Here is a 26498-nt window from a genome sequence, read left to right as displayed (position 1 = left end):
CCCCGTAACTATACCCCTCAACGTCTGTCTCCTTGTAAATATAACTCTCCCCGTCAGTCTCCCTTGTAACTATAACCCTCCCTGTCAGTGTCCCCATAACTATAACCCTCTCCGTCAGTCTCCCCCTGTAACTATAACCCTCCCCGTCAGTCTCACCCTGTAACTATAACCCTCCCCGTCAGTCTCACCCCTAACTATAACCCTCCCCGTCAGTGTGAGGTGTGTGGAGGGATCTCTGTGAGGTGTGATGAGGGTTCTGTGTGTCAGGTGTGAGGAGGGATCTCTGTGAGGTGTGAGGAGGAGGGATCTCTGTGTGCGGTGTGAGGAGGTATCTGTGTGAGGTGTGAGGAGGGATCTCTGTGATGTATGAGGAGGGATCTCTGTGCGGTGTGAGGAGGTATCTGTGAGGTGTGAGGAGGTATCTGTGTGAGGTGTGAGGAGGGATCTGTGTGAGGTGTGATGAGGGTTCTGTGTGTGAGGTGTGAGGAGGGATCTGTGTGAGGTGTGAGGAGGGATCTCTGTGTGAGGTGTGAGGAGGGATCTGTGTGAGGTGTAAGGAGGGATCTGTGTGAGGCGTGACGAGGGATCTGTGTGAGGTGTGAGGAGTTATCTGTGTGAGGTGTGAGGAGGGATCTGTGCGAGGCGTGAGGAGGGATCTGTGCGAGGTGTGAGGAGGGATCTGTGTGAGGTGTGAGGAGGGATCTGTGCGAGGCGTGAGGAGGGATCTGTGCGAGGTGTGAGGAGGGATCTGTGCGAGGTGTGAGGAGGGATCTGTGCGAGGCGTGAGGAGGGATCTGTGCGAGGTGTGAGGAGGGATCTCTGTGAGGTGTGAGTAGGGATCTCTGTGTGAGGTGTGAGGAGGGATCTGTGCGGTGTGAGGAGGAGGGATCTCTTTGTGAGTTGTGAGGAGGGATCTGTGAGGTGTGAGGAGGGATCTCTGTGTGTGGTGTGAGGAGGGATCTCTGTGAGGTGTGAGGAGGGATCTCTGTGAGGTGTGAGGAGGGATCTCTGTGAGGTGTGAGGAGGGATCTCTGTGTGATGTGTGAGGAGGGATCTCTGTGAGGTGTGAGGAGGGATCACTGTGAGGTGTGGAGGGATCTCTGTGAGGTGTGAGGAGGGATCTCTGTGAGGTGTGAGGGATCTCCGTGTGAGGTGTGAGGAGGGATCTGTGTGTGAGGAGGAGGGATCTCTGTGTGAGGTGTGAGGAGGGATCTGTGTGAGGTGTGAGTAGGGATCTGTGTGAGGTGTGAGGAGGGATCACTGTGAGGTGTGAGGAGGGATCTCTGTGTGCGGTGTGAGGAGGGATCTCCGTGTGAGGTGTGAGGAGGGATCACTGTGAGGTGTGGAGGGATCTCTGTGAGGTGTGAGGAGGGATCTCCGTGTGAGGTGTGAGGAATCGTTGTGTGAGGTGTGAGGAGGGATCTCTGAGGTGTGAGGAGGAGGGATCTTTGTGTGAGGTGTGAGGAGGGATCACTGTGAGGTGTGGAGGGATCTCTGTGAGGTGTGAGGAGGGATCTCCGTGTGAGGTGTGAGGAGGGATCACTGTGAGGTGTGGAGGGATCTCTGTGAGGTGTGAGGAGGGATCTCTGTGTGAGGTGTGAGGAGGGATCACTGTGAGGTGTGAGGAGGGATCTCTGTGAGGTGTGATGAGGGATCTCTGTGAGGTGTGAGGAGGGATCTCTGTGAGGTGTGAGGAATCGTTGTGTGAGGTGTGAGGAGGGATCTCTGAGGTGTGAGGAGGAGGGATCTTTGTGTGAGGTGTGAGGAGGGATCACTGTGAGGTGTGGAGGGATCTCTGTGAGGTGTGAGGAGGGATCTCTGTGAGGTGTGAGGAGGGATCTCTGTGTGCGGTGTGAGGAGGGATCTCCGTGTGAAGTGTGAGGAGGGATCTTTGTGTGAGCTGTGAGGAGGGATCTCTGTGTGAGGTGTGAGGATGGATCTCTGTGAGGTGTGAGGAGGGATCTCTGTGAGGTGTGAGGAGGGATCTCTGTGTGAGGTGTGAGGATGGATCTCTGTGAGGTGTGAGGAGGGATCTCTGTGAGGTGTGAGGAGGGATGACTGTGTGAGGTGTGAGGAGGGATCTGTGTGAGGTGTGAGGAGGGATCTTTGTGTGAGGTGTGAGGAGGGATCTGTGTGAGGTGTGAGGAGGGATCTTTGTGTGAGGTATGAGGAGGGATCTCTGTGAGGTGTGAGGAAGGATCTCTGTGAGGTGTGAGGATGGATCTTTGTGTGAGGTGTGAGGTGGGATCGTTGTGTGAGGTGTGAGGAGGGATCTGTGTGAGGTGTGAGGAGGGATCTGTGTGAGGTATGAGGAGGGATCACTGTGAGGTGTGAGGAGGGATCTCTGTGTGAGGAGGAGGGATCGTTGTGTGAGGTGTGAGGAGGGATCTCTGAGGTGTGAGGAGGAGGGATCTCTGTGTGAGGTGTGAGGAGGGATCTGTGTGAGGTGTGAGTAGGGATCTGTGTGAGGTGTGAGGAGGGATCACTGTGAGGTGTGAGGAGGGATCTCTGTGTGCGGTGTGAGGAGGGATCTCCGTGTGAGGTGTGAGGAGGGATCACTGTGAGGTGTGGAGGGATCTCTGTGAGGTGTGAGGAGGGATCTCCGTGTGAGGTGTGAGGAATCGTTGTGTGAGGTGTGAGGAGGGATCTCTGAGGTGTGAGGAGGAGGGATCTTTGTGTGAGGTGTGAGGAGGGATCACTGTGAGGTGTGGAGGGATCTCTGTGAGGTGTGAGGGATCTCTGTGAGGTGTGAGGAGGGATCTCCGTGTGAGGTGTGAGGAATCGTTGTGTGAGGTGTGAGGAGGGATCTCTGAGGTGTGAGGAGGAGGGATCTTTGTGTGAGGTGTGAGGAGGGATCACTGTGAGGTGTGGAGGGATCTCTGTGAGGTGTGAGGAGGGATCTCTGTGAGGTGTGAGGAGGGATCTCTGTGTGCGGTGTGAGGAGGGATCTCCGTGTGAGGTGTGAGGAGGGATCACTGTGAGGTGTGGAGGGATCTCTGTGAGGTGTGAGGAGGGATCTCTGTGTGAGGTGTGAGGAGGGATCACTGTGAGGTGTGAGGAGGGATCTCTGTGAGGTGTGATGAGGGATCTCTGTGAGGTGTGAGGAGGGATCTCTGTGAGGTGTGAGGAGGGATCTCCGTGTGAGGTGTGAGGAATCGTTGTGTGAGGTGTGAGGAGGGATCTCTGAGGTGTGAGGAGGAGGGATCTTTGTGTGAGGTGTGAGGAGGGATCACTGTGAGGTGTGGAGGGATCTCTGTGAGGTGTGAGGAGGGATCTCTGTGAGGTGTGAGGAGGGATCTCTGTGTGCGGTGTGAGGAGGGATCTCCGTGTGAGGTGTGAGGAGGGATCTTTGTGTGAGCTGTGAGGAGGGATCTCTGTGTGAGGTGTGAGGATGGATCTCTGTGAGGTGTGAGGAGGGATCTCTGTGTGAGGTGTGAGGATGGATCTCTGTGAGGTGTGAGGAGGGATCTCTGTGAGGTGTGAGGAGGGATGACTGTGTGAGGTGTGAGGAGGGATCTGTGTGAGGTGTGAGGAGGGATCTTTGTGTGAGGTGTGAGGAGGGATCTGTGTGAGGTGTGAGGAGGGATCTTTGTGTGAGGTATGAGGAGGGATCTCTGTGAGGTGTGAGGAAGGATCTCTGTGAGGTGTGAGGATGGATCTTTGTGTGAGGTGTGAGGTGGGATCGTTGTGTGAGGTGTGAGGAGGGATCTGTGTGAGGTGTGAGGAGGGATCTGTGTGAGGTATGAGGAGAGATCACTGTGAGGTGTGAGGAGGGATCTCTGTGTGAGGAGGAGGGATCGTTGTGTGAGGTGTGAGGAGGGATCTCTGAGGTGTGAGGAGGAGGGATCTCTGTGTGAGGTGTGAGGAGGGATCTGTGTGAGGTGTGAGTAGGGATCTGTGTGAGGTGTGAGGAGGGATCTGTGTGTGAGGTGTGAGGAGGGATCTGTGTGAGGTGTGAGGAGGGATCTGTGTGAGGTGTGAGGAGGGATCTGTGTGTGAGGTGTGATGAGGGTTCTGTGTGTGAGGTGTGAGGAGGGATCTGTGTGAGGTGTGAGGATGGATCTGTGAGGTGTGAGGAGGGATCTTTGTGAGGTGTGAGGAGGGATCTGTGTGAGGTGTGAGGATGGATCTGTGAGGTGTGAGGAGGGATCTTTGTGAGGTGTGAGGAGGGATCTGTGTGTGAGGTTTGAGGAGGGATCTGTGTGAGGTGTGAGGAGGGATCTGTGTGAGGTGTGAGGAGGGATCTGTGTGAGGTGTGAGGAGGGATCTTTGAGAGATATGAGGAGGGATCTCTGTGTGAGGAGGAGGGATCGTTGTGTGAGGTGTGAGGAGGGATCTGTGTGAGGTGTGAGGAGGGATCTCTGTGAGGTGTGAGGAGGGATCTCTGTGTGAGGAGGGTTCGTTGTGTGAGGTGTGAAGAGGGATCTCTGTGAGTTGTGAGGAGGGATCTGTGAGGTGTGAGGAGGAGGGATCTCTGTGTGCGGTGTGAGGAGGGATCTCTGTGTGAGGTGTGAGGAGGGATCTCCGTGTGAGGTGTGGAGGGATCTCTGTGATGTGTGAGGAGGGATCTCTGTGAGGTGTGAGGAGGGTCCTCTGTGTGGGGTGTGAGGAGGGATCTGTGTGAGGTGTGAGGAGGGATGACTGTGTGAGGTTTGAGGAGGGATCTGTGAGAGAGACTAAGCATGAATCACCTCACTGGGAGGGATAGGGACGGTCAGGAGGGATCACTGTGAGGTGTGAGGAGGGATGTCTGTGTGAGGTGTGAGGAGGGATGTCTGTGTGAGGTGTGAGGAGGGATCTGTGTGAGGTGTGAGGAGGGATGTCTGTGTGAGGTGTGAGGAGGGATGACTGTGTGAGGTTTGAGGAGGGATCTGTGAGGTGTGAGGAGGGATGTCTGTGTGAGGTTTGAGGAGGGATCTGTGAGGTGTGAGGAGGGATCTGTGTGAGGTGTGAGGAGGGATGTCTGTGTGAGGTGTGAGGAGGGATGACTGTGTGAGGTTTGAGGAGGGATCTGTGAGGTGTGAGGAGGGATCTGTGTGAGGTGTGAGGAGGGATGTCTGTGTGAGGTGTGAGGAGGGATGACTGTGTGAGGTTTGAGGAGGGATCTGTGAGGTGTGAGGAGGGATCTGTGTGAGGTGTGAGGAGGGATGTCTGTGTGAGGTGTGAGGAGGGATGACTGTGTGAGGTTTGAGGAGGGATCTGTGAGGTGTGAGGAGGGATCTGTGTGAGGTGTGAGGAGGGATCTGTGTGAGAGACTAAGCATGTATCACCTCACTGGGACGGTCAGGAGGTATCACTGTGAGGGGTGGCGGGGAGGAAGCGCCTCACTGTGGGAGTGGTGGTGAGGTGGGGCACTGTGAGGCAGGGGTAGATTGCTAATAGAGCTGTCTGTGTTTGTGTCCCCCTTTCCATCTTGCCTTTCCTCAGTGCAGACCTTCTGATGGGAATAATTAGACGTGGAACCCTGCAATGGAGCTGTGTAAGAAAAGGCCTCCACCTGGTGAGACACTTCTTCCTAGTGTTTGGGGAGCGACGAAACTCTGGGGATGCTCGTCAAAGGGGTGGGAAGGTGGGGGGGCGTTTGGAGGTTGGAGTGTAGGGACCCCACCTCCATTCACTACCACAGTTCACCCTCCCAATGGACCCCACCCCTTCCCATTCACTCCCACCGTCCACACTCAAAATGGGACCCCACCCCTTCCCATTCACTCCCACCGTCCACACTCCCAATGGACCCCACCCCTTCCCATTCACTCCCACCGTCCACACTCAAAATGGGACCCCACCCCTTCCCATTCACTCCCACCGTCCACACTCCCAATGGACCCCACCCCTTCCCATTCACTCCCACCGTCCACACTCCCAATGGACCCCACCCCTTCCCATTTACTCCCACAATCCACACTCCCAATGGGACCCCACCCCTTCCCATTCACTCCCACCGTCCACACTCCCAATGGACCCCACCCCTTCCCATTCACTCCCACAATCCACACTCCCAATGGGACCCCACCCCTTCCCATTCACTCCCACCGTCCACACTCCCAATGGGACCCCACCCCTTCCCTTTCACTCCCACCGTCCACACTCCCAATGGACCCCACCCCTTCCCATTCACTCCCACCGTCCACACTCCCAATGGACCCCACCCCTTCCCATTCACTCCCACAATCCACACTCCCAATGGGACCCCACCCCTTCCCATTCACTCCCACCGTCCACACTCCCAATGGGACCCCACCCCTTCCCATTCACTCCCACCGTCCACACTCCCAATGGGACCCCACCCCTTCCCATTCACTCCCACCGTCCACACTCCCAATGGGACCCCACCCCTTCCCATTCACTCCCACCGTCCACACTCCCAATGGGACCCCACCCCTTCCCATTCACTCCCACCGTCCACACTCCCAATGGGACCCCACCCCTTCCCATTCACTCCCACCGTCCACACTCCCAATGGGACCCCACCCCTTCCCATTCACTCCCACCGTCCACACTCCCAATGGGACCCCACCCCTTCCCATTCACTCCCACCGTCCACACTCCCAATGGGACCCCACCCCTTCCCATTCACTCCCATCATCCACACTCACAATGGGACCCCACCCCTTCCCATTCACTCCAACAATCCACACTCCCAATGGACCCCACCCCTTCCCATTCACTCCCACCATCCGCACTCCCAATGGACCCCACGCCTTCCCCTTCACTCCCACTGTCCACTCTCCCAATAGGCCCCATCCCTTCCCGTTCACTCCCACCGTCCACACTCCCAATGGGACCCCACCCCTTCCCATTCATCCCCACCGTCCAAACTCTTAATGGACCCCACCACTTCCCATTCACTCCAACCATCCACACTCCCAATGGACCCCACCCCTTCCCATTCATTCCCACCGTCCACACTCTTAATGGACCCCACCACTTCCCATTCACTCCCACCATCCACACTCCCAATGGACCCCACCCCTTCCCATTCACTCCCACCATCCACACTCCCAATGGACCCCACCCCTTCCCATTCACTCCCACCATCCACACTCCCAATGGGACCCCACCCCTTCCCATTCACTCCCACAGTCCGCATTCCCAATGGACCCCACCCCTTCCCATTCACTCCCACCATCCACACTCCCAATGGACTCCACACCTTCGCATTCACTCCCACCGTCCACACTCCCAATGGACCCCACCCCTTCCCATTCTCTCCCACAGTCCACACTCCTCATGGACCCCACCCCTTCCCATTCACTCCCACCATCCAAACTCCCTATGGGACTCCACCCCTTCCCATTCACTCCCACCGTCCACACTCCCAATGGGACCCCACCCCTTCCCATTCACTCCCACCGTCCACACTCCCAATGGGACCCCACCCCTTCCCATTCACTCCCACCGTCCACACTCCCAATGGGACCCCACCCCTTCCCATTCACTCCCACCGTCCACACTCCCAATGGACCCACCCCTTCCCATTCACTCCCACCGTCCACACTCCCAATGGGACACCACCCCTTCCCATTCACTCCCACTGTCCACACTCCCAATGGGACCCCACCCCTTCCCATTCACTCCCACCATCCACAGTCACAATGGGACCCCACCCCTTCCCATTCACTCCCACAATCCACACTCCCAATGGACCCCACCCCTTCCCATTCACTCCCACCGTCCGCACTCCCAATGGACCCCACGCCTTCCCCTTCACTCCCACTGTCCACTCTCCCAATAGGCCCCATCCCTTCCCGTTCACTCCCACCGTCCACACTCCCAATGGGACCCCACCCCTTCCCATTCATCCCCACCGTCCAAACTCTTAATGGACCCCACCACTTCCCATTCACTTCAACCATCCACACTCCCAATGGACCCCACCCTTCCCATTCATTCCCACCGTCCACACTCTTAATGGACTCCACCACTTCCCATTCACTCCCACCATCCACACTCCCAATGGACCCCACCCCTTCCCATTCACTCCCACCATCCACACTCCCAATGGGACCCCACCCCTTCCCATTCACTCCCACCGTCCGCATTCCCAATGGACCCCACCCCTTCCCATTCACTCCCACCATCCACACTCCCAATGGGTCCCCACCACTTCCCGTTCACTCCCACTGTCCACACTCCCAATGGACTCTACACCTTCGCATTCACTCCCACCGTCCACACTCCCAATGGACCCCACCCCTTCCCATTCTCTCCCACCGTCCAAACTCCCTATGGGACTCCACCCCTTCCCATTCACTCCCACCATCCACACTCCCAATGGAACCCCTGCCATTCCCATTAACTCCTACAGTCCGCACTCCTAATGGACCCCAACCCACCCCCATTCACTCCCACCGTCCACACTCCCAATAGTTCCACACCCATTCCCATTCACTCCCACCGTCCACATTCCCAATGGGACCCCACCCTTTCCAATTCACTCCCACCATCCAAACTCCCTATGGGACTCCACCCCTTCCCATTTGCTCCCACCGTCCGCACTCCCAATGGACCCCAACCCTTCCCATTCATTCCCACAGTCCACACTCTTACTGGACCCCACCACTTCCCATTCACTCCCACCGTCCATAATCCTAATGGGACCTCACCCCTTCCCATTCACTCCCACCATTCAATGGACCCCACTCCTTCGCATTCACTCCCACCGTCCACACTCCCAAGGGACCCCACCCCTTCCCATTCACTCCCACCGTCCACACTCCCAATGGGACCCCACCCCTTCCCTTCACAACCACTGTCCACGCTCCCAAATGGACCCCACCCCTTCCCATTCTCTCCCACCATCCACACTCCCAACGGGACCCCACCCCACTCCCATTCACTCCCACCGTCCGCACTCCCAGTGAGACCCCACCCCTGCCCCTTCACTCCCACTGTCCACACTCCCAATGGACCCCACCCCTTCCTATTCACTCCCACCGTCCACACTCCCAAAGGACCCCACCTCTTCCCATTCACTCCGACCGTCCACACTCCCAATGGGACCCCACCCCTTCCCATTCATCCCCACCGTCCAAACTTTTAATGGACCACACCACTTCCCATTCACTCCCATCGTCCACACTCCCAATAGACCCCACCCCACCCGCATTCGCTCCCACCGTCCACACTCCTAATGGACCCCACCCCTTCCCATTCACTCCCACCGTCCGCTCTCCCAATGGACCCCACCCCTTCCCATTCACTCCCACCATCCACACTCCCAATGGGTCCCCACCACTTCCCGTTCACTCCCACTGTCCACACTCCCAATGGACTCCACACCTTCGCATTCACTCCCACCATCCACACTCCCAATGCGTCCCCACCACTTCCCGTTCACTCCCACTGTCCACACTCCCAATGGACTCCACACCTTCACATTCACTCCCACCGTCCACACTCCCAATGGACCCCACCCCTTCCCATTCTCTCCCACCGTCCACACTCCTTATGGACCCCACCCCTTCCCATTCACTCCCACCATCCAAACTCCCTATGGGACCCCACCCCCTTCCCATTCACTCCCACCGTCCACGCTCCCAAAGGGACACCACCCCTTCCCATTCACTCCCTCCGTCCACACTCCCAATGGACCCCACCCCTTCCCATTCATTCCCACCGTCCACACTCTTAATGGACCCCAGCCCTTCCCATTCACTCCCACCGTCCACACGCCCAATGGACTCCACCCCTTCGCATTCACTCCCACCATCCACACTCCCAATGGGACCACAACCCTTCCCATTCACTTCCACCGTCCACTCTCCCAATAGGCCCCTCCCGTTCCCGTTCACTCCCACCTTCCACGCTCCCAAAGGGACCCCACCCCTTCCCATTCACTCCCATCATCCACAATCCTAATGGGACCCCACCCCTTCCCATTCCCTCACACCATCCACACTCCCAATTGGACCCCACCCCCATTGACTCCCACTGTCCACAGTCCCAATGGACCCCACCCCTTCCCATTCACTGCCACCGTCCATCCTCCCAATGGGAACCCACCCCACCCCCATTCGCTCCCACCGTCCACACTCCTAATGGACCCCACCCCTTTCCATTCATTCCCACAGTCCACACTCCCAATGGACCCCACCCCTTCCCATTCACTGCCACCGTCCACCCTCCCAATGGGATCCCACCCCACCCCCATTCGCTCCCACCGTCCACACTCCTAATGGACCCCACCCCTTTCCATTCATTCCCACAGTCCACACTCCCAAGGGACCCCACCCGTTCCCATTCACTCCCACCGTCCACCCTCCCATTGGGATCCCACCCCACCCCCATTCACTCCCACCGTCCACACTCCCAATGGGACCCCACCCCTTCCCTTCACAACCACTGTCCACGCTCCCAAATGGACCCCACCCGTTCCCATTCACTCCCACCGTCCACACTCCCAATGGGACCCCACCCCTTCCCATTCACTCCCACCGTCCACACTCCCAATGCAACCCCTCCCATTCCCATTCACTCCCAATGTCCACACTCCCAATGGACCCCACCCCTTCCCATTTGCTCCCACCATCCACACTCCCAATGGGACCCCACCCCTTCCCCTTCACTCCCACTGTCCACACTCCCAATGGACCCCACCCCTTCCCCTTCACTCCCACTGTCCACACTCCCAATGGGATCCCACCCCACCCCCATTCGCTCCCACCGTCCACACTCCCAATGGGACCCCACCCCTTCCCCTTCACAACCACTGTCCACGCTCCCAATGGGACCCCACCCCTTCCCATTGACTCCGACCATTCACACTCCCAATGGGACCCCATCTCTTCTCATTCACTCCCACCGTCCACACTCTCAATGGACCCCAGCCCTTCCCAATCACTACCACCATCCACACTTCCAATGGAATCCCTCCCATTCCCATTCACTCCTACTGTCCGCACTCCTAATGGACCCCAACCCACCCCCATTCACTCCCACCGTCCACACTCACGATAGTACCACACCCCCAATAGTACCACACCCCTTCCCATTCACTCCCACCGTCCACACTCCCAATGGACCCCACCCCTTCCCATTCACTCCCACCGTCCACACTCCCAATGGACCCCACCCCTTCCCATTTACTCCCACAATCCACACTCCCAATGGGACCCCACCCCTTCCCATTCACTCCCACCGTCCACACTCCCAATGGGACCCCACCCCTTCCCATTCACTCCCACCGTCCACACTCCCAATGGGACCCCACCCCTTCCCATTCACTCCCACCGTCCACACTCCCAATGGGACCCCACCCCTTCCCATTCACTCCCACCGTCCACACTCCCAATGGGACCCCACCCCTTCCCATTCACTCCCACCGTCCACACTCCCAATGGGACCCCACCCCTTCCCATTCACTCCCACCGTCCACACTCCCAATGGGACCCCACCCCTTCCCATTCACTCCCACCGTCCACACTCCCAATGGGACCCCACCCCTTCCCATTCACTCCCACCGTCCACACTCCCAATGGGACCCCACCCCTTCCCATTCACTCCCATCATCCACACTCACAATGGGACCCCACCCCTTCCCATTCACTCCAACAATCCACACTCCCAATGGACCCCACCCCTTCCCATTCACTCCCACCATCCGCACTCCCAATGGACCCCACGCCTTCCCCTTCACTCCCACTGTCCACTCTCCCAATAGGCCCCATCCCTTCCCGTTCACTCCCACCGTCCACACTCCCAATGGGACCCCACCCCTTCCCATTCATCCCCACCGTCCAAACTCTTAATGGACCCCACCACTTCCCATTCACTCCAACCATCCACACTCCCAATGGACCCCACCCCTTCCCATTCATTCCCACCGTCCACACTCTTAATGGACCCCACCACTTCCCATTCACTCCCACCATCCACACTCCCAATGGACCCCACCCCTTCCCATTCACTCCCACCGTCCACACTCCCAATGGACCCCACCCCTTCCCATTCACTCCCACAATCCACACTCCCAATGGGACCCCACCCCTTCCCATTCACTCCCACCGTCCACACTCCCAATGGGACCCCACCCCTTCCCATTCACTCCCACCGTCCACACTCCCAATGGGACCCCACCCCTTCCCATTCACTCCCACCGTCCACACTCCCAATGGGACCCCACCCCTTCCCATTCACTCCCACCGTCCACACTCCCAATGGGACCCCACCCCTTCCCATTCACTCCCACCGTCCACACTCCCAATGGGACCCCACCCCTTCCCATTCACTCCCACCGTCCACACTCCCAATGGGACCCCACCCCTTCCCATTCACTCCCACCGTCCACACTCCCAATGGGACCCCACCCCTTCCCATTCACTCCCACCGTCCACACTCCCAATGGGACCCCACCCCTTCCCATTCACTCCCATCATCCACACTCACAATGGGACCCCACCCCTTCCCATTCACTCCAACAATCCACACTCCCAATGGACCCCACCCCTTCCCATTCACTCCCACCATCCGCACTCCCAATGGACCCCACGCCTTCCCCTTCACTCCCACTGTCCACTCTCCCAATAGGCCCCATCCCTTCCCGTTCACTCCCACCGTCCACACTCCCAATGGGACCCCACCCCTTCCCATTCATCCCCACCGTCCAAACTCTTAATGGACCCCACCACTTCCCATTCACTCCAACCATCCACACTCCCAATGGACCCCACCCCTTCCCATTCATTCCCACCGTCCACACTCTTAATGGACCCCACCACTTCCCATTCACTCCCACCATCCACACTCCCAATGGACCCCACCCCTTCCCATTCACTCCCACCATCCACACTCCCAATGGACCCCACCCCTTCCCATTCACTCCCACCATCCACACTCCCAATGGGACCCCACCCCTTCCCATTCACTCCCACAGTCCGCATTCCCAATGGACCCCACCCCTTCCCATTCACTCCCACCATCCACACTCCCAATGGACTCCACACCTTCGCATTCACTCCCACCGTCCACACTCCCAATGGACCCCACCCCTTCCCATTCTCTCCCACAGTCCACACTCCTCATGGACCCCACCCCTTCCCATTCACTCCCACCATCCAAACTCCCTATGGGACTCCACCCCTTCCCATTCACTCCCACCGTCCACACTCCCAATGGGACCCCACCCCTTCCCATTCACTCCCACCGTCCACACTCCCAATGGGACCCCACCCCTTCCCATTCACTCCCACCGTCCACACTCCCAATGGGACCCCACCCCTTCCCATTCACTCCCACCGTCCACACTCCCAATGGACCCACCCCTTCCCATTCACTCCCACCGTCCACACTCCCAATGGGACACCACCCCTTCCCATTCACTCCCACTGTCCACACTCCCAATGGGACCCCACCCCTTCCCATTCACTCCCACCATCCACAGTCACAATGGGACCCCACCCCTTCCCATTCACTCCCACAATCCACACTCCCAATGGACCCCACCCCTTCCCATTCACTCCCACCGTCCGCACTCCCAATGGACCCCACGCCTTCCCCTTCACTCCCACTGTCCACTCTCCCAATAGGCCCCATCCCTTCCCGTTCACTCCCACCGTCCACACTCCCAATGGGACCCCACCCCTTCCCATTCATCCCCACCGTCCAAACTCTTAATGGACCCCACCACTTCCCATTCACTTCAACCATCCACACTCCCAATGGACCCCACCCTTCCCATTCATTCCCACCGTCCACACTCTTAATGGACTCCACCACTTCCCATTCACTCCCACCATCCACACTCCCAATGGACCCCACCCCTTCCCATTCACTCCCACCATCCACACTCCCAATGGGACCCCACCCCTTCCCATTCACTCCCACCGTCCGCATTCCCAATGGACCCCACCCCTTCCCATTCACTCCCACCATCCACACTCCCAATGGGTCCCCACCACTTCCCGTTCACTCCCACTGTCCACACTCCCAATGGACTCTACACCTTCGCATTCACTCCCACCGTCCACACTCCCAATGGACCCCACCCCTTCCCATTCTCTCCCACCGTCCAAACTCCCTATGGGACTCCACCCCTTCCCATTCACTCCCACCATCCACACTCCCAATGGAACCCCTGCCATTCCCATTAACTCCTACAGTCCGCACTCCTAATGGACCCCAACCCACCCCCATTCACTCCCACCGTCCACACTCCCAATAGTTCCACACCCATTCCCATTCACTCCCACCGTCCACATTCCCAATGGGACCCCACCCTTTCCAATTCACTCCCACCATCCAAACTCCCTATGGGACTCCACCCCTTCCCATTTGCTCCCACCGTCCGCACTCCCAATGGACCCCAACCCTTCCCATTCATTCCCACAGTCCACACTCTTACTGGACCCCACCACTTCCCATTCACTCCCACCGTCCATAATCCTAATGGGACCTCACCCCTTCCCATTCACTCCCACCATTCAATGGACCCCACTCCTTCGCATTCACTCCCACCGTCCACACTCCCAAGGGACCCCACCCCTTCCCATTCACTCCCACCGTCCACACTCCCAATGGGACCCCACCCCTTCCCTTCACAACCACTGTCCACGCTCCCAAATGGACCCCACCCCTTCCCATTCTCTCCCACCATCCACACTCCCAACGGGACCCCACCCCACTCCCATTCACTCCCACCGTCCGCACTCCCAGTGAGACCCCACCCCTGCCCCTTCACTCCCACTGTCCACACTCCCAATGGACCCCACCCCTTCCTATTCACTCCCACCGTCCACACTCCCAAAGGACCCCACCTCTTCCCATTCACTCCGACCGTCCACACTCCCAATGGGACCCCACCCCTTCCCATTCATCCCCACCGTCCAAACTTGTAATGGACCACACCACTTCCCATTCACTCCCATCGTCCACACTCCCAATAGACCCCACCCCTTCCCATTCATTCCCACCGTCCACACTCTTAATGGACCCCACCACTTCCCATTCACTCCCACCATCCACAATCCTAATGGGATCCCACCCCACCCGCATTCGCTCCCACCGTCCACACTCCTAATGGACCCCACCCCTTCCCATTCACTCCCACCGTCCACACTCCCAATGGGACCCCACCCCTTCCCATTCACTCCCACCGTCCACACTCCCAATGGGACCCCACCCCTTCCCATTCACTCCCACCGTCCACACTCCCAATGGGACCCCACCCCTTCCCATTCACTCCCACCGTCCACACTCCCAATGGGACCCCACCCCTTCCCATTCACTCCCACCGTCCACACTCCCAATGGGACCCCACCCCTTCCCATTCACTCCCACCGTCCACACTCCCAATGGGACCCCACCCCTTCCCATTCACTCCCACCGTCCACACTCCCAATGGGACCCCACCCCTTCCCATTCACTCCCATCATCCACACTCACAATGGGACCCCACCCCTTCCCATTCACTCCAACAATCCACACTCCCAATGGACCCCACCCCTTCCCATTCACTCCCACCATCCGCACTCCCAATGGACCCCACGCCTTCCCCTTCACTCCCACTGTCCACTCTCCCAATAGGCCCCATCCCTTCCCGTTCACTCCCACCGTCCACACTCCCAATGGGACCCCACCCCTTCCCATTCATCCCCACCGTCCAAACTCTTAATGGACCCCACCACTTCCCATTCACTCCAACCATCCACACTCCCAATGGACCCCACCCCTTCCCATTCATTCCCACCGTCCACACTCTTAATGGACCCCACCACTTCCCATTCACTCCCACCATCCACACTCCCAATGGACCCCACCCCTTCCCATTCACTCCCACCATCCACACTCCCAATGGACCCCACCCCTTCCCATTCACTCCCACCATCCACACTCCCAATGGGACCCCACCCCTTCCCATTCACTCCCACAGTCCGCATTCCCAATGGACCCCACCCCTTCCCATTCACTCCCACCATCCACACTCCCAATGGACTCCACACCTTCGCATTCACTCCCACCGTCCACACTCCCAATGGACCCCACCCCTTCCCATTCTCTCCCACAGTCCACACTCCTCATGGACCCCACCCCTTCCCATTCACTCCCACCATCCAAACTCCCTATGGGACTCCACCCCTTCCCATTCACTCCCACCGTCCACACTCCCAATGGGACCCCACCCCTTCCCATTCACTCCCACCGTCCACACTCCCAATGGGACCCCACCCCTTCCCATTCACTCCCACCGTCCACACTCCCAATGGGACCCCACCCCTTCCCATTCACTCCCACCGTCCACACTCCCAATGGACCCACCCCTTCCCATTCACTCCCACCGTCCACACTCCCAATGGGACACCACCCCTTCCCATTCACTCCCACTGTCCACACTCCCAATGGGACCCCACCCCTTCCCATTCACTCCCACCATCCACAGTCACAATGGGACCCCACCCCTTCCCATTCACTCCCACAATCCACACTCCCAATGGACCCCACCCCTTCCCATTCACTCCCACCGTCCGCACTCCCAATGGACCCCACGCCTTCCCCTTCACTCCCACTGTCCACTCTCCCAATAGGCCCCATCCCTTCCCGTTCACTCCCACCGTCCACACTCCCAATGGGACCCCACCCCTTCCCATTCATCCCCACCGTCCAAACTCTTAATGGACCCCACCACTTCCCATTCACTTCAACCATCCACACTCCCAATGGACCCCACCCTTCCCATTCATTCCCACCGTCCACACTCTTAATGGACTCCACCACTTCCCATTCACTCCCACCATCCACACTCCCAATGGACCCCACCCCTTCCCATTCACTCCCACCATCCACACTCCCAATGGGACCCCACCCCTTCCCATTCACTCCCACCGTCCGCATTCCCAATGGACCCCACCCCTTCCCATTCACTCCCACCATCCACACTCCCAATGGGTCCCCACCACTTCCCGTTCACTCCCACTGTCCACACTCCCTATGGGACTCCACCCCTTCCCATTCACTCCCACCATCCACACTCCCAATGGAACCCCTGCCATTCCCATTAACTCCTACAGTCCGCACTCCTAATGGACCCCAACCCACCCCCATTCACTCCCACCGTCCACACTCCCAATAGTTCCACACCCATTCCCATTCACTCCCACCGTCCACATTCCCAATGGGACCCCACCCTTTCCAATTCACTCCCACCATCCAAACTCCCTATGGGACTCCACCCCTTCCCATTTGCTCCCACCGTCCGCACTCCCAATGGACCCCAACCCTTCCCATTCATTCCCACAGTCCACACTCTTACTGGACCCCACCACTTCCCATTCACTCCCACCGTCCATAATCCTAATGGGACCTCACCCCTTCCCATTCACTCCCACCATTCAATGGACCCCACTCCTTCGCATTCACTCCCACCGTCCACACTCCCAAGGGACCCCACCCCTTCCCATTCACTCCCACCGTCCACACTCCCAATGGGACCCCACCCCTTCCCTTCACAACCACTGTCCACGCTCCCAAATGGACCCCACCCCTTCCCATTCTCTCCCACCATCCACACTCCCAACGGGACCCCACCCCACTCCCATTCACTCCCACCGTCCGCACTCCCAGTGAGACCCCACCCCTGCCCCTTCACTCCCACTGTCCACACTCCCAATGGACCCCACCCCTTCCTATTCACTCCCACCGTCCACACTCCCAAAGGACCCCACCTCTTCCCATTCACTCCGACCGTCCACACTCCCAATGGGACCCCACCCCTTCCCATTCATCCCCACCGTCCAAACTTTTAATGGACCACACCACTTCCCATTCACTCCCATCGTCCACACTCCCAATAGACCCCACCCCTTCCCATTCATTCCCACCGTCCACACTCTTAATGGACCCCACCACTTCCCATTCACTCCCACCATCCACAATCCTAATGGGATCCCACCCCACCCGCATTCGCTCCCACCGTCCACACTCCTAATGGACCCCACCCCTTCCCATTCACTCCCACCGTCCGCTCTCCCAATGGACCCCACCCCTTCCCATTCACTCCCACCATCCACACTCCCAATGGGTCCCCACCACTTCCCGTTCACTCCCACTGTCCACACTCCCAATGGACTCCACACCTTCGCATTCACTCCCACCATCCACACTCCCAATGCGTCCCCACCACTTCCCGTTCACTCCCACTGTCCACACTCCCAATGGACTCCACACCTTCACATTCACTCCCACCGTCCACACTCCCAATGGACCCCACCCCTTCCCATTCTCTCCCACCGTCCACACTCCTTATGGACCCCACCCCTTCCCATTCACTCCCACCATCCAAACTCCCTATGGGACCCCACCCCCTTCCCATTCACTCCCACCGTCCACGCTCCCAAAGGGACACCACCCCTTCCCATTCACTCCCTCCGTCCACACTCCCAATGGACCCCACCCCTTCCCATTCATTCCCACCGTCCACACTCTTAATGGACCCCAGCCCTTCCCATTCACTCCCACCGTCCACACGCCCAATGGACTCCACCCCTTCGCATTCACTCCCACCATCCACACTCCCAATGGGACCACAACCCTTCCCATTCACTTCCACCGTCCACTCTCCCAATAGGCCCCTCCCGTTCCCGTTCACTCCCACCTTCCACGCTCCCAAAGGGACCCCACCCCTTCCCATTCACTCCCATCATCCACAATCCTAATGGGACCCCACCCCTTCCCATTCCCTCACACCATCCACACTCCCAATTGGACCCCACCCCCATTGACTCCCACTGTCCACAGTCCCAATGGACCCCACCCCTTCCCATTCACTGCCACCGTCCATCCTCCCAATGGGAACCCACCCCACCCCCATTCGCTCCCACCGTCCACACTCCTAATGGACCCCACCCCTTTCCATTCATTCCCACAGTCCACACTCCCAATGGACCCCACCCCTTCCCATTCACTGCCACCGTCCACCCTCCCAATGGGATCCCACCCCACCCCCATTCGCTCCCACCGTCCACACTCCTAATGGACCCCACCCCTTTCCATTCATTCCCACAGTCCACACTCCCAAGGGACCCCACCCGTTCCCATTCACTCCCACCGTCCACCCTCCCATTGGGATCCCACCCCACCCCCATTCACTCCCACCGTCCACACTCCCAATGGGACCCCACCCCTTCCCTTCACAACCACTGTCCACGCTCCCAAATGGACCCCACCCGTTCCCATTCACTCCCACCATCCACACTCCCAATGGGACCCCACCCCTTCCCATTCACTCCCACCGTCCACACTCCCAATGCAACCCCTCCCATTCCCATTCACTCCCAATGTCCACACTCCCAATGGACCCCACCCCTTCCCATTTGCTCCCACCATCCACACTCCCAATGGGACCCCACCCCTTCCCCTTCACTCCCACTGTCCACACTCCCAATGGACCCCACCCCTTCCCCTTCACTCCCACTGTCCACACTCCCAATGGGATCCCACCCCACCCCCATTCGCTCCCACCGTCCACACTCCCAATGGGACCCCACCCCTTCCCCTTCACAACCACTGTCCACGCTCCCAATGGGACCCCACCCCTTCCCATTGACTCCGACCATTCACACTCCCAATGGGACCCCACCCCTTCCCATTCACTCCCACCGTCCACACTCCCAATGGGACCCCACCCCTTCCCTTTCACTCCCACCGTCCACACTCCCAATGGACCCCACCCCTTCCCATTCACTCCCACCGTCCACACTCCCAATGGACCCCACCCCTTCCCATTCACTCCCACAATCCACACACCCAATGGACTCCACACCTTCGCATTCACTCCCACCGTCCACACTCCCAATGGACCCCACCCCTTCACATTCTCTCCCACAGTCCACACTCCTCATGGACCCCACCCCTTCCCATTCACTCCCACCATCCAAACTCCCTATGGGACTCCACCCCTTCCCATTCACTCCCACCGTCCACCCTCCCAATGGGACCCCACCCCTTCCCATTCACTCCCACCGTCCACACTCCCAATGGGACCCCACCCCTTCCCATTCACTCCCACCGTCCACACTCCCAATGGGACCCCACCCCTTCCCATTCACTCCCACCGTCCACACTCCCAATGGACCCACCCCTTCCCATTCACTCCCACCGTCCACACTCCCAATGGGACACCACCCCTTCCCATTCACTCCCACTGTCCACACTCCCAATGGGACCCCACCCCTTCCCATTCACTCCCACCATCCACAGTCACAATGGGACCCCACCCCTTCCCATTCACTCCCACAATCCACACTCCCAATGGACCCCACCCCTTCCCATTCACTCCCACCGTCCGCACTCCCAATGGACCCCACGCCTTCCCCTTCACTCCCACTGTCCACTCTCCCAATAGGCCCCATCCCTTCCCGTTCACTCCCACCGTCCACACTCCCAATGGGACCCCACCCCTTCCCATTCATCCCCACCGTCCAAACTCTTAATGGACCCCACCACTTCCCATTCACTTCAACCATCCACACTCCCAATGGACCCCACCCTTCCCATTCATTCCCACCGTCCACACTCTTAATGGACTCCACCACTTCCCATTCACTCCCACCATCCACACTCCCAATGGACCCCACCCCTTCCCATTCACTCCCACCATCCACACTCCCAATGGGACCCCACCCCTTCCCATTCACTCCCACCGTCCGCATTCCCAATGGACCCCACCCCTTCCCATTCACTCCCACCATCCACACTCCCAATGGGTCCCCACCACTTCCCGTTCACTCCCACTGTCCACACTCCCAATGGACTCTACACCTTCGCATTCACTCCCACCGTCCACACTCCCAATGGACCCCACCCCTTCCCATTCTCTCCCACCGTCCAAACTCCCTATGGGACTCCACCCCTTCCCATTCACTCCCACCATCCACACTCCCAATGGAACCCCTGCCATTCCCATTAACTCCTACAGTCCGCACTCCTAATGGACCCCAACCCACCCCCATTCACTCCCACCGTCCACACTCCCAATAGTTCCACACCCATTCCCATTCACTCCCACCGTCCACATTCCCAATGGGACCCCACCCTTTCCAATTCACTCCCACCATCCAAACTCCCTATGGGACTCCACCCCTTCCCATTTGCTCCCACCGTCCGCACTCCCAATGGACCCCAACCCTTCCCATTCATTCCCACAGTCCACACTCTTACTGGACCCCACCACTTCCCATTCACTCCCACCGTCCATAATCCTAATGGGACCTCACCCCTTCCCATTCACTCCCACCATTCAATGGACCCCACTCCTTCGCATTCACTCCCACCGTCCACACTCCCAAGGGACCCCACCCCTTCCCATTCACTCCCACCGTCCACACTCCCAATGGGACCCCACCCCTTCCCTTCACAACCACTGTCCACGCTCCCAAATGGACCCCACCCCTTCCCATTCTCTCCCACCATCCACACTCCCAACGGGACCCCACCCCACTCCCATTCACTCCCACCGTCCGCACTCCCAGTGAGACCCCACCCCTGCCCCTTCACTCCCACTGTCCACACTCCCAATGGACCCCACCCCTTCCTATTCACTCCCACCGTCCACACTCCCAAAGGACCCCACCTCTTCCCATTCACTCCGACCGTCCACACTCCCAATGGGACCCCACCCCTTCCCATTCATCCCCACCGTCCAAACTTTTAATGGACCACACCACTTCCCATTCACTCCCATCGTCCACACTCCCAATAGACCCCACCCCTTCCCATTCATTCCCACCGTCCACACTCTTAATGGACCCCACCACTTCCCATTCACTCCCACCATCCACAATCCTAATGGGATCCCACCCCACCCGCATTCGCTCCCACCGTCCACACTCCTAATGGACCCCACCCCTTCCCATTCACTCCCACCGTCCGCTCTCCCAATGGACCCCACCCCTTCCCATTCACTCCCACCATCCACACTCCCAATGGGTCCCCACCACTTCCCGTTCACTCCCACTGTCCACACTCCCAATGGACTCCACACCTTCGCATTCACTCCCACCATCCACACTCCCAATGGACTCCACACCTTCACATTCACTCCCACCGTCCACACTCCCAATGGACCCCACCCCTTCCCATTCTCTCCCACCGTCCACACTCCTTATGGACCCCACCCCTTCCCATTCACTCCCACCATCCAAACTCCCTATGGGACCCCACCCCCTTCCCATTCACTCCCACCGTCCACGCTCCCAAAGGGACACCACCCCTTCCCATTCACTCCCTCCGTCCACACTCCCAATGGACCCCACCCCTTCCCATTCATTCCCACCGTCCACACTCTTAATGGACCCCAGCCCTTCCCATTCACTCCCACCGTCCACACGCCCAATGGACTCCACCCCTTCGCATTCACTCCCACCATCCACACTCCCAATGGGACCACAACCCTTCCTATTCACTTCCACCGTCCACTCTCCCAATAGGCCCCTCCCGTTCCCGTTCACTCCCACCTTCCACGCTCCCAAAGGGACCCCACCCCTTCCCATTCACTCCCATCATCCACAATCCTAATGGGACCCCACCCCTTCCCATTCCCTCACACCATCCACACTCCCAATTGGACCCCACCCCCATTGACTCCCACTGTCCACAGTCCCAATGGACCCCACCCCTTCCCATTCACTGCCACCGTCCATCCTCCCAATGGGAACCCACCCCACCCCCATTCGCTCCCACCGTCCACACTCCTAATGGACCCCACCCCTTTCCATTCATTCCCACAGTCCACACTCCCAATGGACCCCACCCCTTCCCATTCACTGCCACCGTCCACCCTCCCAATGGGATCCCACCCCACCCCCATTCGCTCCCACCGTCCACACTCCTAATGGACCCCACCCCTTTCCATTCATTCCCACAGTCCACACTCCCAAGGGACCCCACCCGTTCCCATTCACTCCCACCGTCCACCCTCCCATTGGGATCCCACCCCACCCCCATTCACTCCCACCGTCCACACTCCCAATGGGACCCCACCCCTTCCCTTCACAACCACTGTCCACGCTCCCAAATGGACCCCACCCGTTCCCATTCACTCCCACCGTCCACACTCCCAATGGGACCCCACCCCTTCCCATTCACTCCCACCGTCCACACTCCCAATGCAACCCCTCCCATTCCCATTCACTCCCAATGTCCACACTCCCAATGGACCCCACCCCTTCCCATTTGCTCCCACCATCCACACTCCCAATGGGACCCCACCCCTTCCCCTTCACTCCCACTGTCCACACTCCCAATGGACCCCACCCCTTCCCCTTCACTCCCACTGTCCACACTCCCAATGGGATCCCACCCCACCCCCATTCGCTCCCACCGTCCACACTCCCAATGGGACCCCACCCCTTCCCCTTCACAACCACTGTCCACGCTCCCAATGGGACCCCACCCCTTCCCATTGACTCCGACCATTCACACTCCCAATGGGACCCCACCCCTTCCCATTCACTCCCACCGTCCACACTCCCAATGGGACCCCACCCCTTCCCTTTCACTCCCACCGTCCACACTCCCAATGGACCCCACCCCTTCCCATTCACTCCCACCGTCCACACTCCCAATGGACCCCACCCCTTCCCATTCACTCCCACAATCCACACTCCCAATGGGACCCCACCCCTTCCCATTCACTCCCACCGTCCACACTCCCAATGGGACCCCACCCCTTCCCATTCACTCCAACCGTCCACACTCCCAATGGGACCCCACCCCTTCCCATTCACTCCCACCGTCCACACTCCCAATGGGACCCCACCCCTTCCCATTCACTCCCACCGTCCACACTCCCAATGGGACCCCACCCCTTCCCTTTCACTCCCTCCATCCACACTCCCAATGGACCCCACCCCTTCCCATTCACTCCCACCGTCCACACTCCCAATGGACCCCACCCCTTCCCATTCACTCCCACCGTCCACACTCCAAATGGACCCCACCCCTTCCCATTCACTCCCACCGTCCACACTCCCAATGGGACCACACCCCTTCCCATTCATCCCCACCGTCCAAACTCTTAATGGACCCCACCACTTCCCATTCACTCCCAATGGACCCCACCCCTTCCCATTCATTCCCACCGTCCACACTCTTAATGGACGCCACCACTTCCCATTCACTCCCACCGTCCACAATCCTAATGGGACCCCACCCCTTCCCATTCACTCCCACTGTCCACTCTCCCAATGGACCCCACCCCTTCGCAGTCACTCCCACCGTCCACCCTCCCAATGGGATCCCACCCCACCCCCCATTCGCTCCCACCGTCCACACTCCTAATGGACCCCACCTCTTCCCATTCACTCCCACCGTACACTCTCCCAATGGATCCCACCCCTTCCCATTCACTGCCACCGTCCACACTCCCAATGGGATCCCACCCCACCCCCATTCGCTCCCACCGTCCACACTCCCAATGGGACCCCACCCCTTCCCCTTCACAACCACTGTCCACGCTCCCAATGGGACCCCACCCCTTCCCATTGACTCCGACCATTCACACTCCCAATGGGACCCCATCTCTTCTCATTCACTCCCACCGTCCACACTCTCAATGGACCCCAGCCCTTCCCAATCACTCCCACCATCCACACTTCCAATGGAATCCCTCCCATTCCCATTCACTCCTACTGTCCGCACTCCTAATGGACCCCAACCCACCCCCATTCACTCCCACCGTCCACACTCACGATAGTACCACACCCCCAATAGTACCACACCCCTTCCCATTCACTCCCACCGTCCACATTCCCAATGGGACCTCACCCCTTCCCATTCACTCCCACCATTCATAGGACCCCACTCCTTCGCAATCACTCTCACCGTCCACACTCCCAATGGACCCCACCCCTTCCCATTCACTCCCACCATTCATTGGACCCCACCCCTTCCCATTTGCTCCCACCATCCACACTCCCAATGGACCCCACCCCTTCCCATTCACTCCCACCGTCCACACTCACAATAGTACCACACCCCCAATTGTACCACACCCCTTCCCATTCACTCCCACCGTGCACACTCCCAGTGAGACCCCACCCCTTCCCCTTCACTCCCACCATCCACACTCCCAATGGACCCCACCACTTCCCATTCACTCCCACCGTCCACACTCCAAATGGACCCCACCCCTTCCCATTCACTCCCACCGTCCACACTCCCAATGGATCCCACCCCTTCCCATTCACTCCCAGCATCCACACTCCCAATGGACCCCACCCCTTCCCATTCACTCCTACCGTCCTCACTACAAATGGACCCCACCCCTTCCCATTCATTCCCACCGTCCACACTCTTAATGGAACCCACCCCTTCCCATTCACTCCCACCGTTCACTCTCCCTGTGGGACCCCACCCCTTCCCATTCACTCCCACTGTTCACACTCCCAATTGGACCCCACCCCTTCCCATTCATTCCCACCGTCCACACTCTTAATGGAACCCACCCCTTCCCATTCATTCCGTCCGTCCACACTCCCAATGGACCCCACCCCTTCCCATTCATTCCCACCGTCCACACTCTTAATGGACCCCACCCCTTCCCATTCATTCCCTCCGTCCACACTCCCAATGGACCCCACCCCTTCCCATTCATTCCCACCGTCCACACTCTTAATGGACCCCACCCCTTCCCATTCACTCCCACCGTCCAGAATCCTAATGGGACCCCACCCCTTCCCATTCATTCCCTCCGTCCACACTCCCAATGGACCCCACCCCTTCCCATTCCCTCCCACCATCCACACTCTCAATGGACCCCACCCCTTCCCATTCACTCCCACCGTCCACACTCTCAATGGACCCCACCCCTTCCCATTCACTCCCACCGTCCACACTCTCAATGGACCCCACCCCTTCCCATTCACTCCCACCGTTCACTCTCCCTGTGGGACCCCACCCCTTCCCATTCACTCCCACTGTTCACACTCCCAATTGGACCCCACCCCCATTGACTCCCACTGTCCACAGTCCCAATGGACCCCACCCCTTCCCATTCATTCCCACCGTCCACACTCTTAATGGAACCCACCCCTTCCCATTCATTCCCTCCGTCCACACTCCCAATGGACCCCACCCCTTCCCATTCCCTCCCACCATCCACACTCCCAATTGGACCCCACCCCCATTGACTCCCACTGTCCACAGTCCCAATGGACCCCACCCCTTCCCATTCACTCCCACGGTCCACAATCCTAATGGGACCCCACCCCTTCCCATTCACACCCACCGTCCACACTCCCAATGGGACCGCATCCCTTCCCCTTCACAACCACTGTCCACGCTCCCAATGGAACCCACCCCTTCCCATTCACTCGCACCGTCCACACTCCCAATGGGACCCCACCCCTTCCCATTCACTCCCACCGTCCACACTCCCAATGGGACCCCACCTCTTCCCATTCACTCCCACCGTCCACACTCCCAATGGACCCCACCCCTTCCCATTCACTCCCACCATCCACACTCCCAATGGAACCCCTCCCATTCCCATTCACTCCTACTGTCCG

At 58.9% G+C, this 26498-nt stretch overlaps 1 protein-coding gene across 1 annotated transcript in view; it reads left to right on the top strand.

Moving 5' to 3' along the window:
• Positions 1–26498, top strand: part of LOC132400063 (phospholipid-transporting ATPase ID-like) — a 153049-nt gene that overhangs the window by 30748 nt on the left and 95803 nt on the right. The window contains 1 exon segment of the mRNA XM_059981146.1: positions 5428–5500. Coding sequence (XP_059837129.1) covers positions 5470–5500 — 31 coding nt within the window. The 5' untranslated portion in view covers positions 5428–5469.

The sequence above is a fragment of the Hypanus sabinus genome, chromosome 9 (genome assembly GCF_030144855.1).
Source record: "Hypanus sabinus isolate sHypSab1 chromosome 9, sHypSab1.hap1, whole genome shotgun sequence".
NCBI lineage: Eukaryota > Metazoa > Chordata > Chondrichthyes > Myliobatiformes > Dasyatidae > Hypanus > Hypanus sabinus.
The sequence above is the reverse complement of the archived record's forward strand: the minus strand, read 5'-3'. Positions and strand labels throughout refer to the sequence as shown.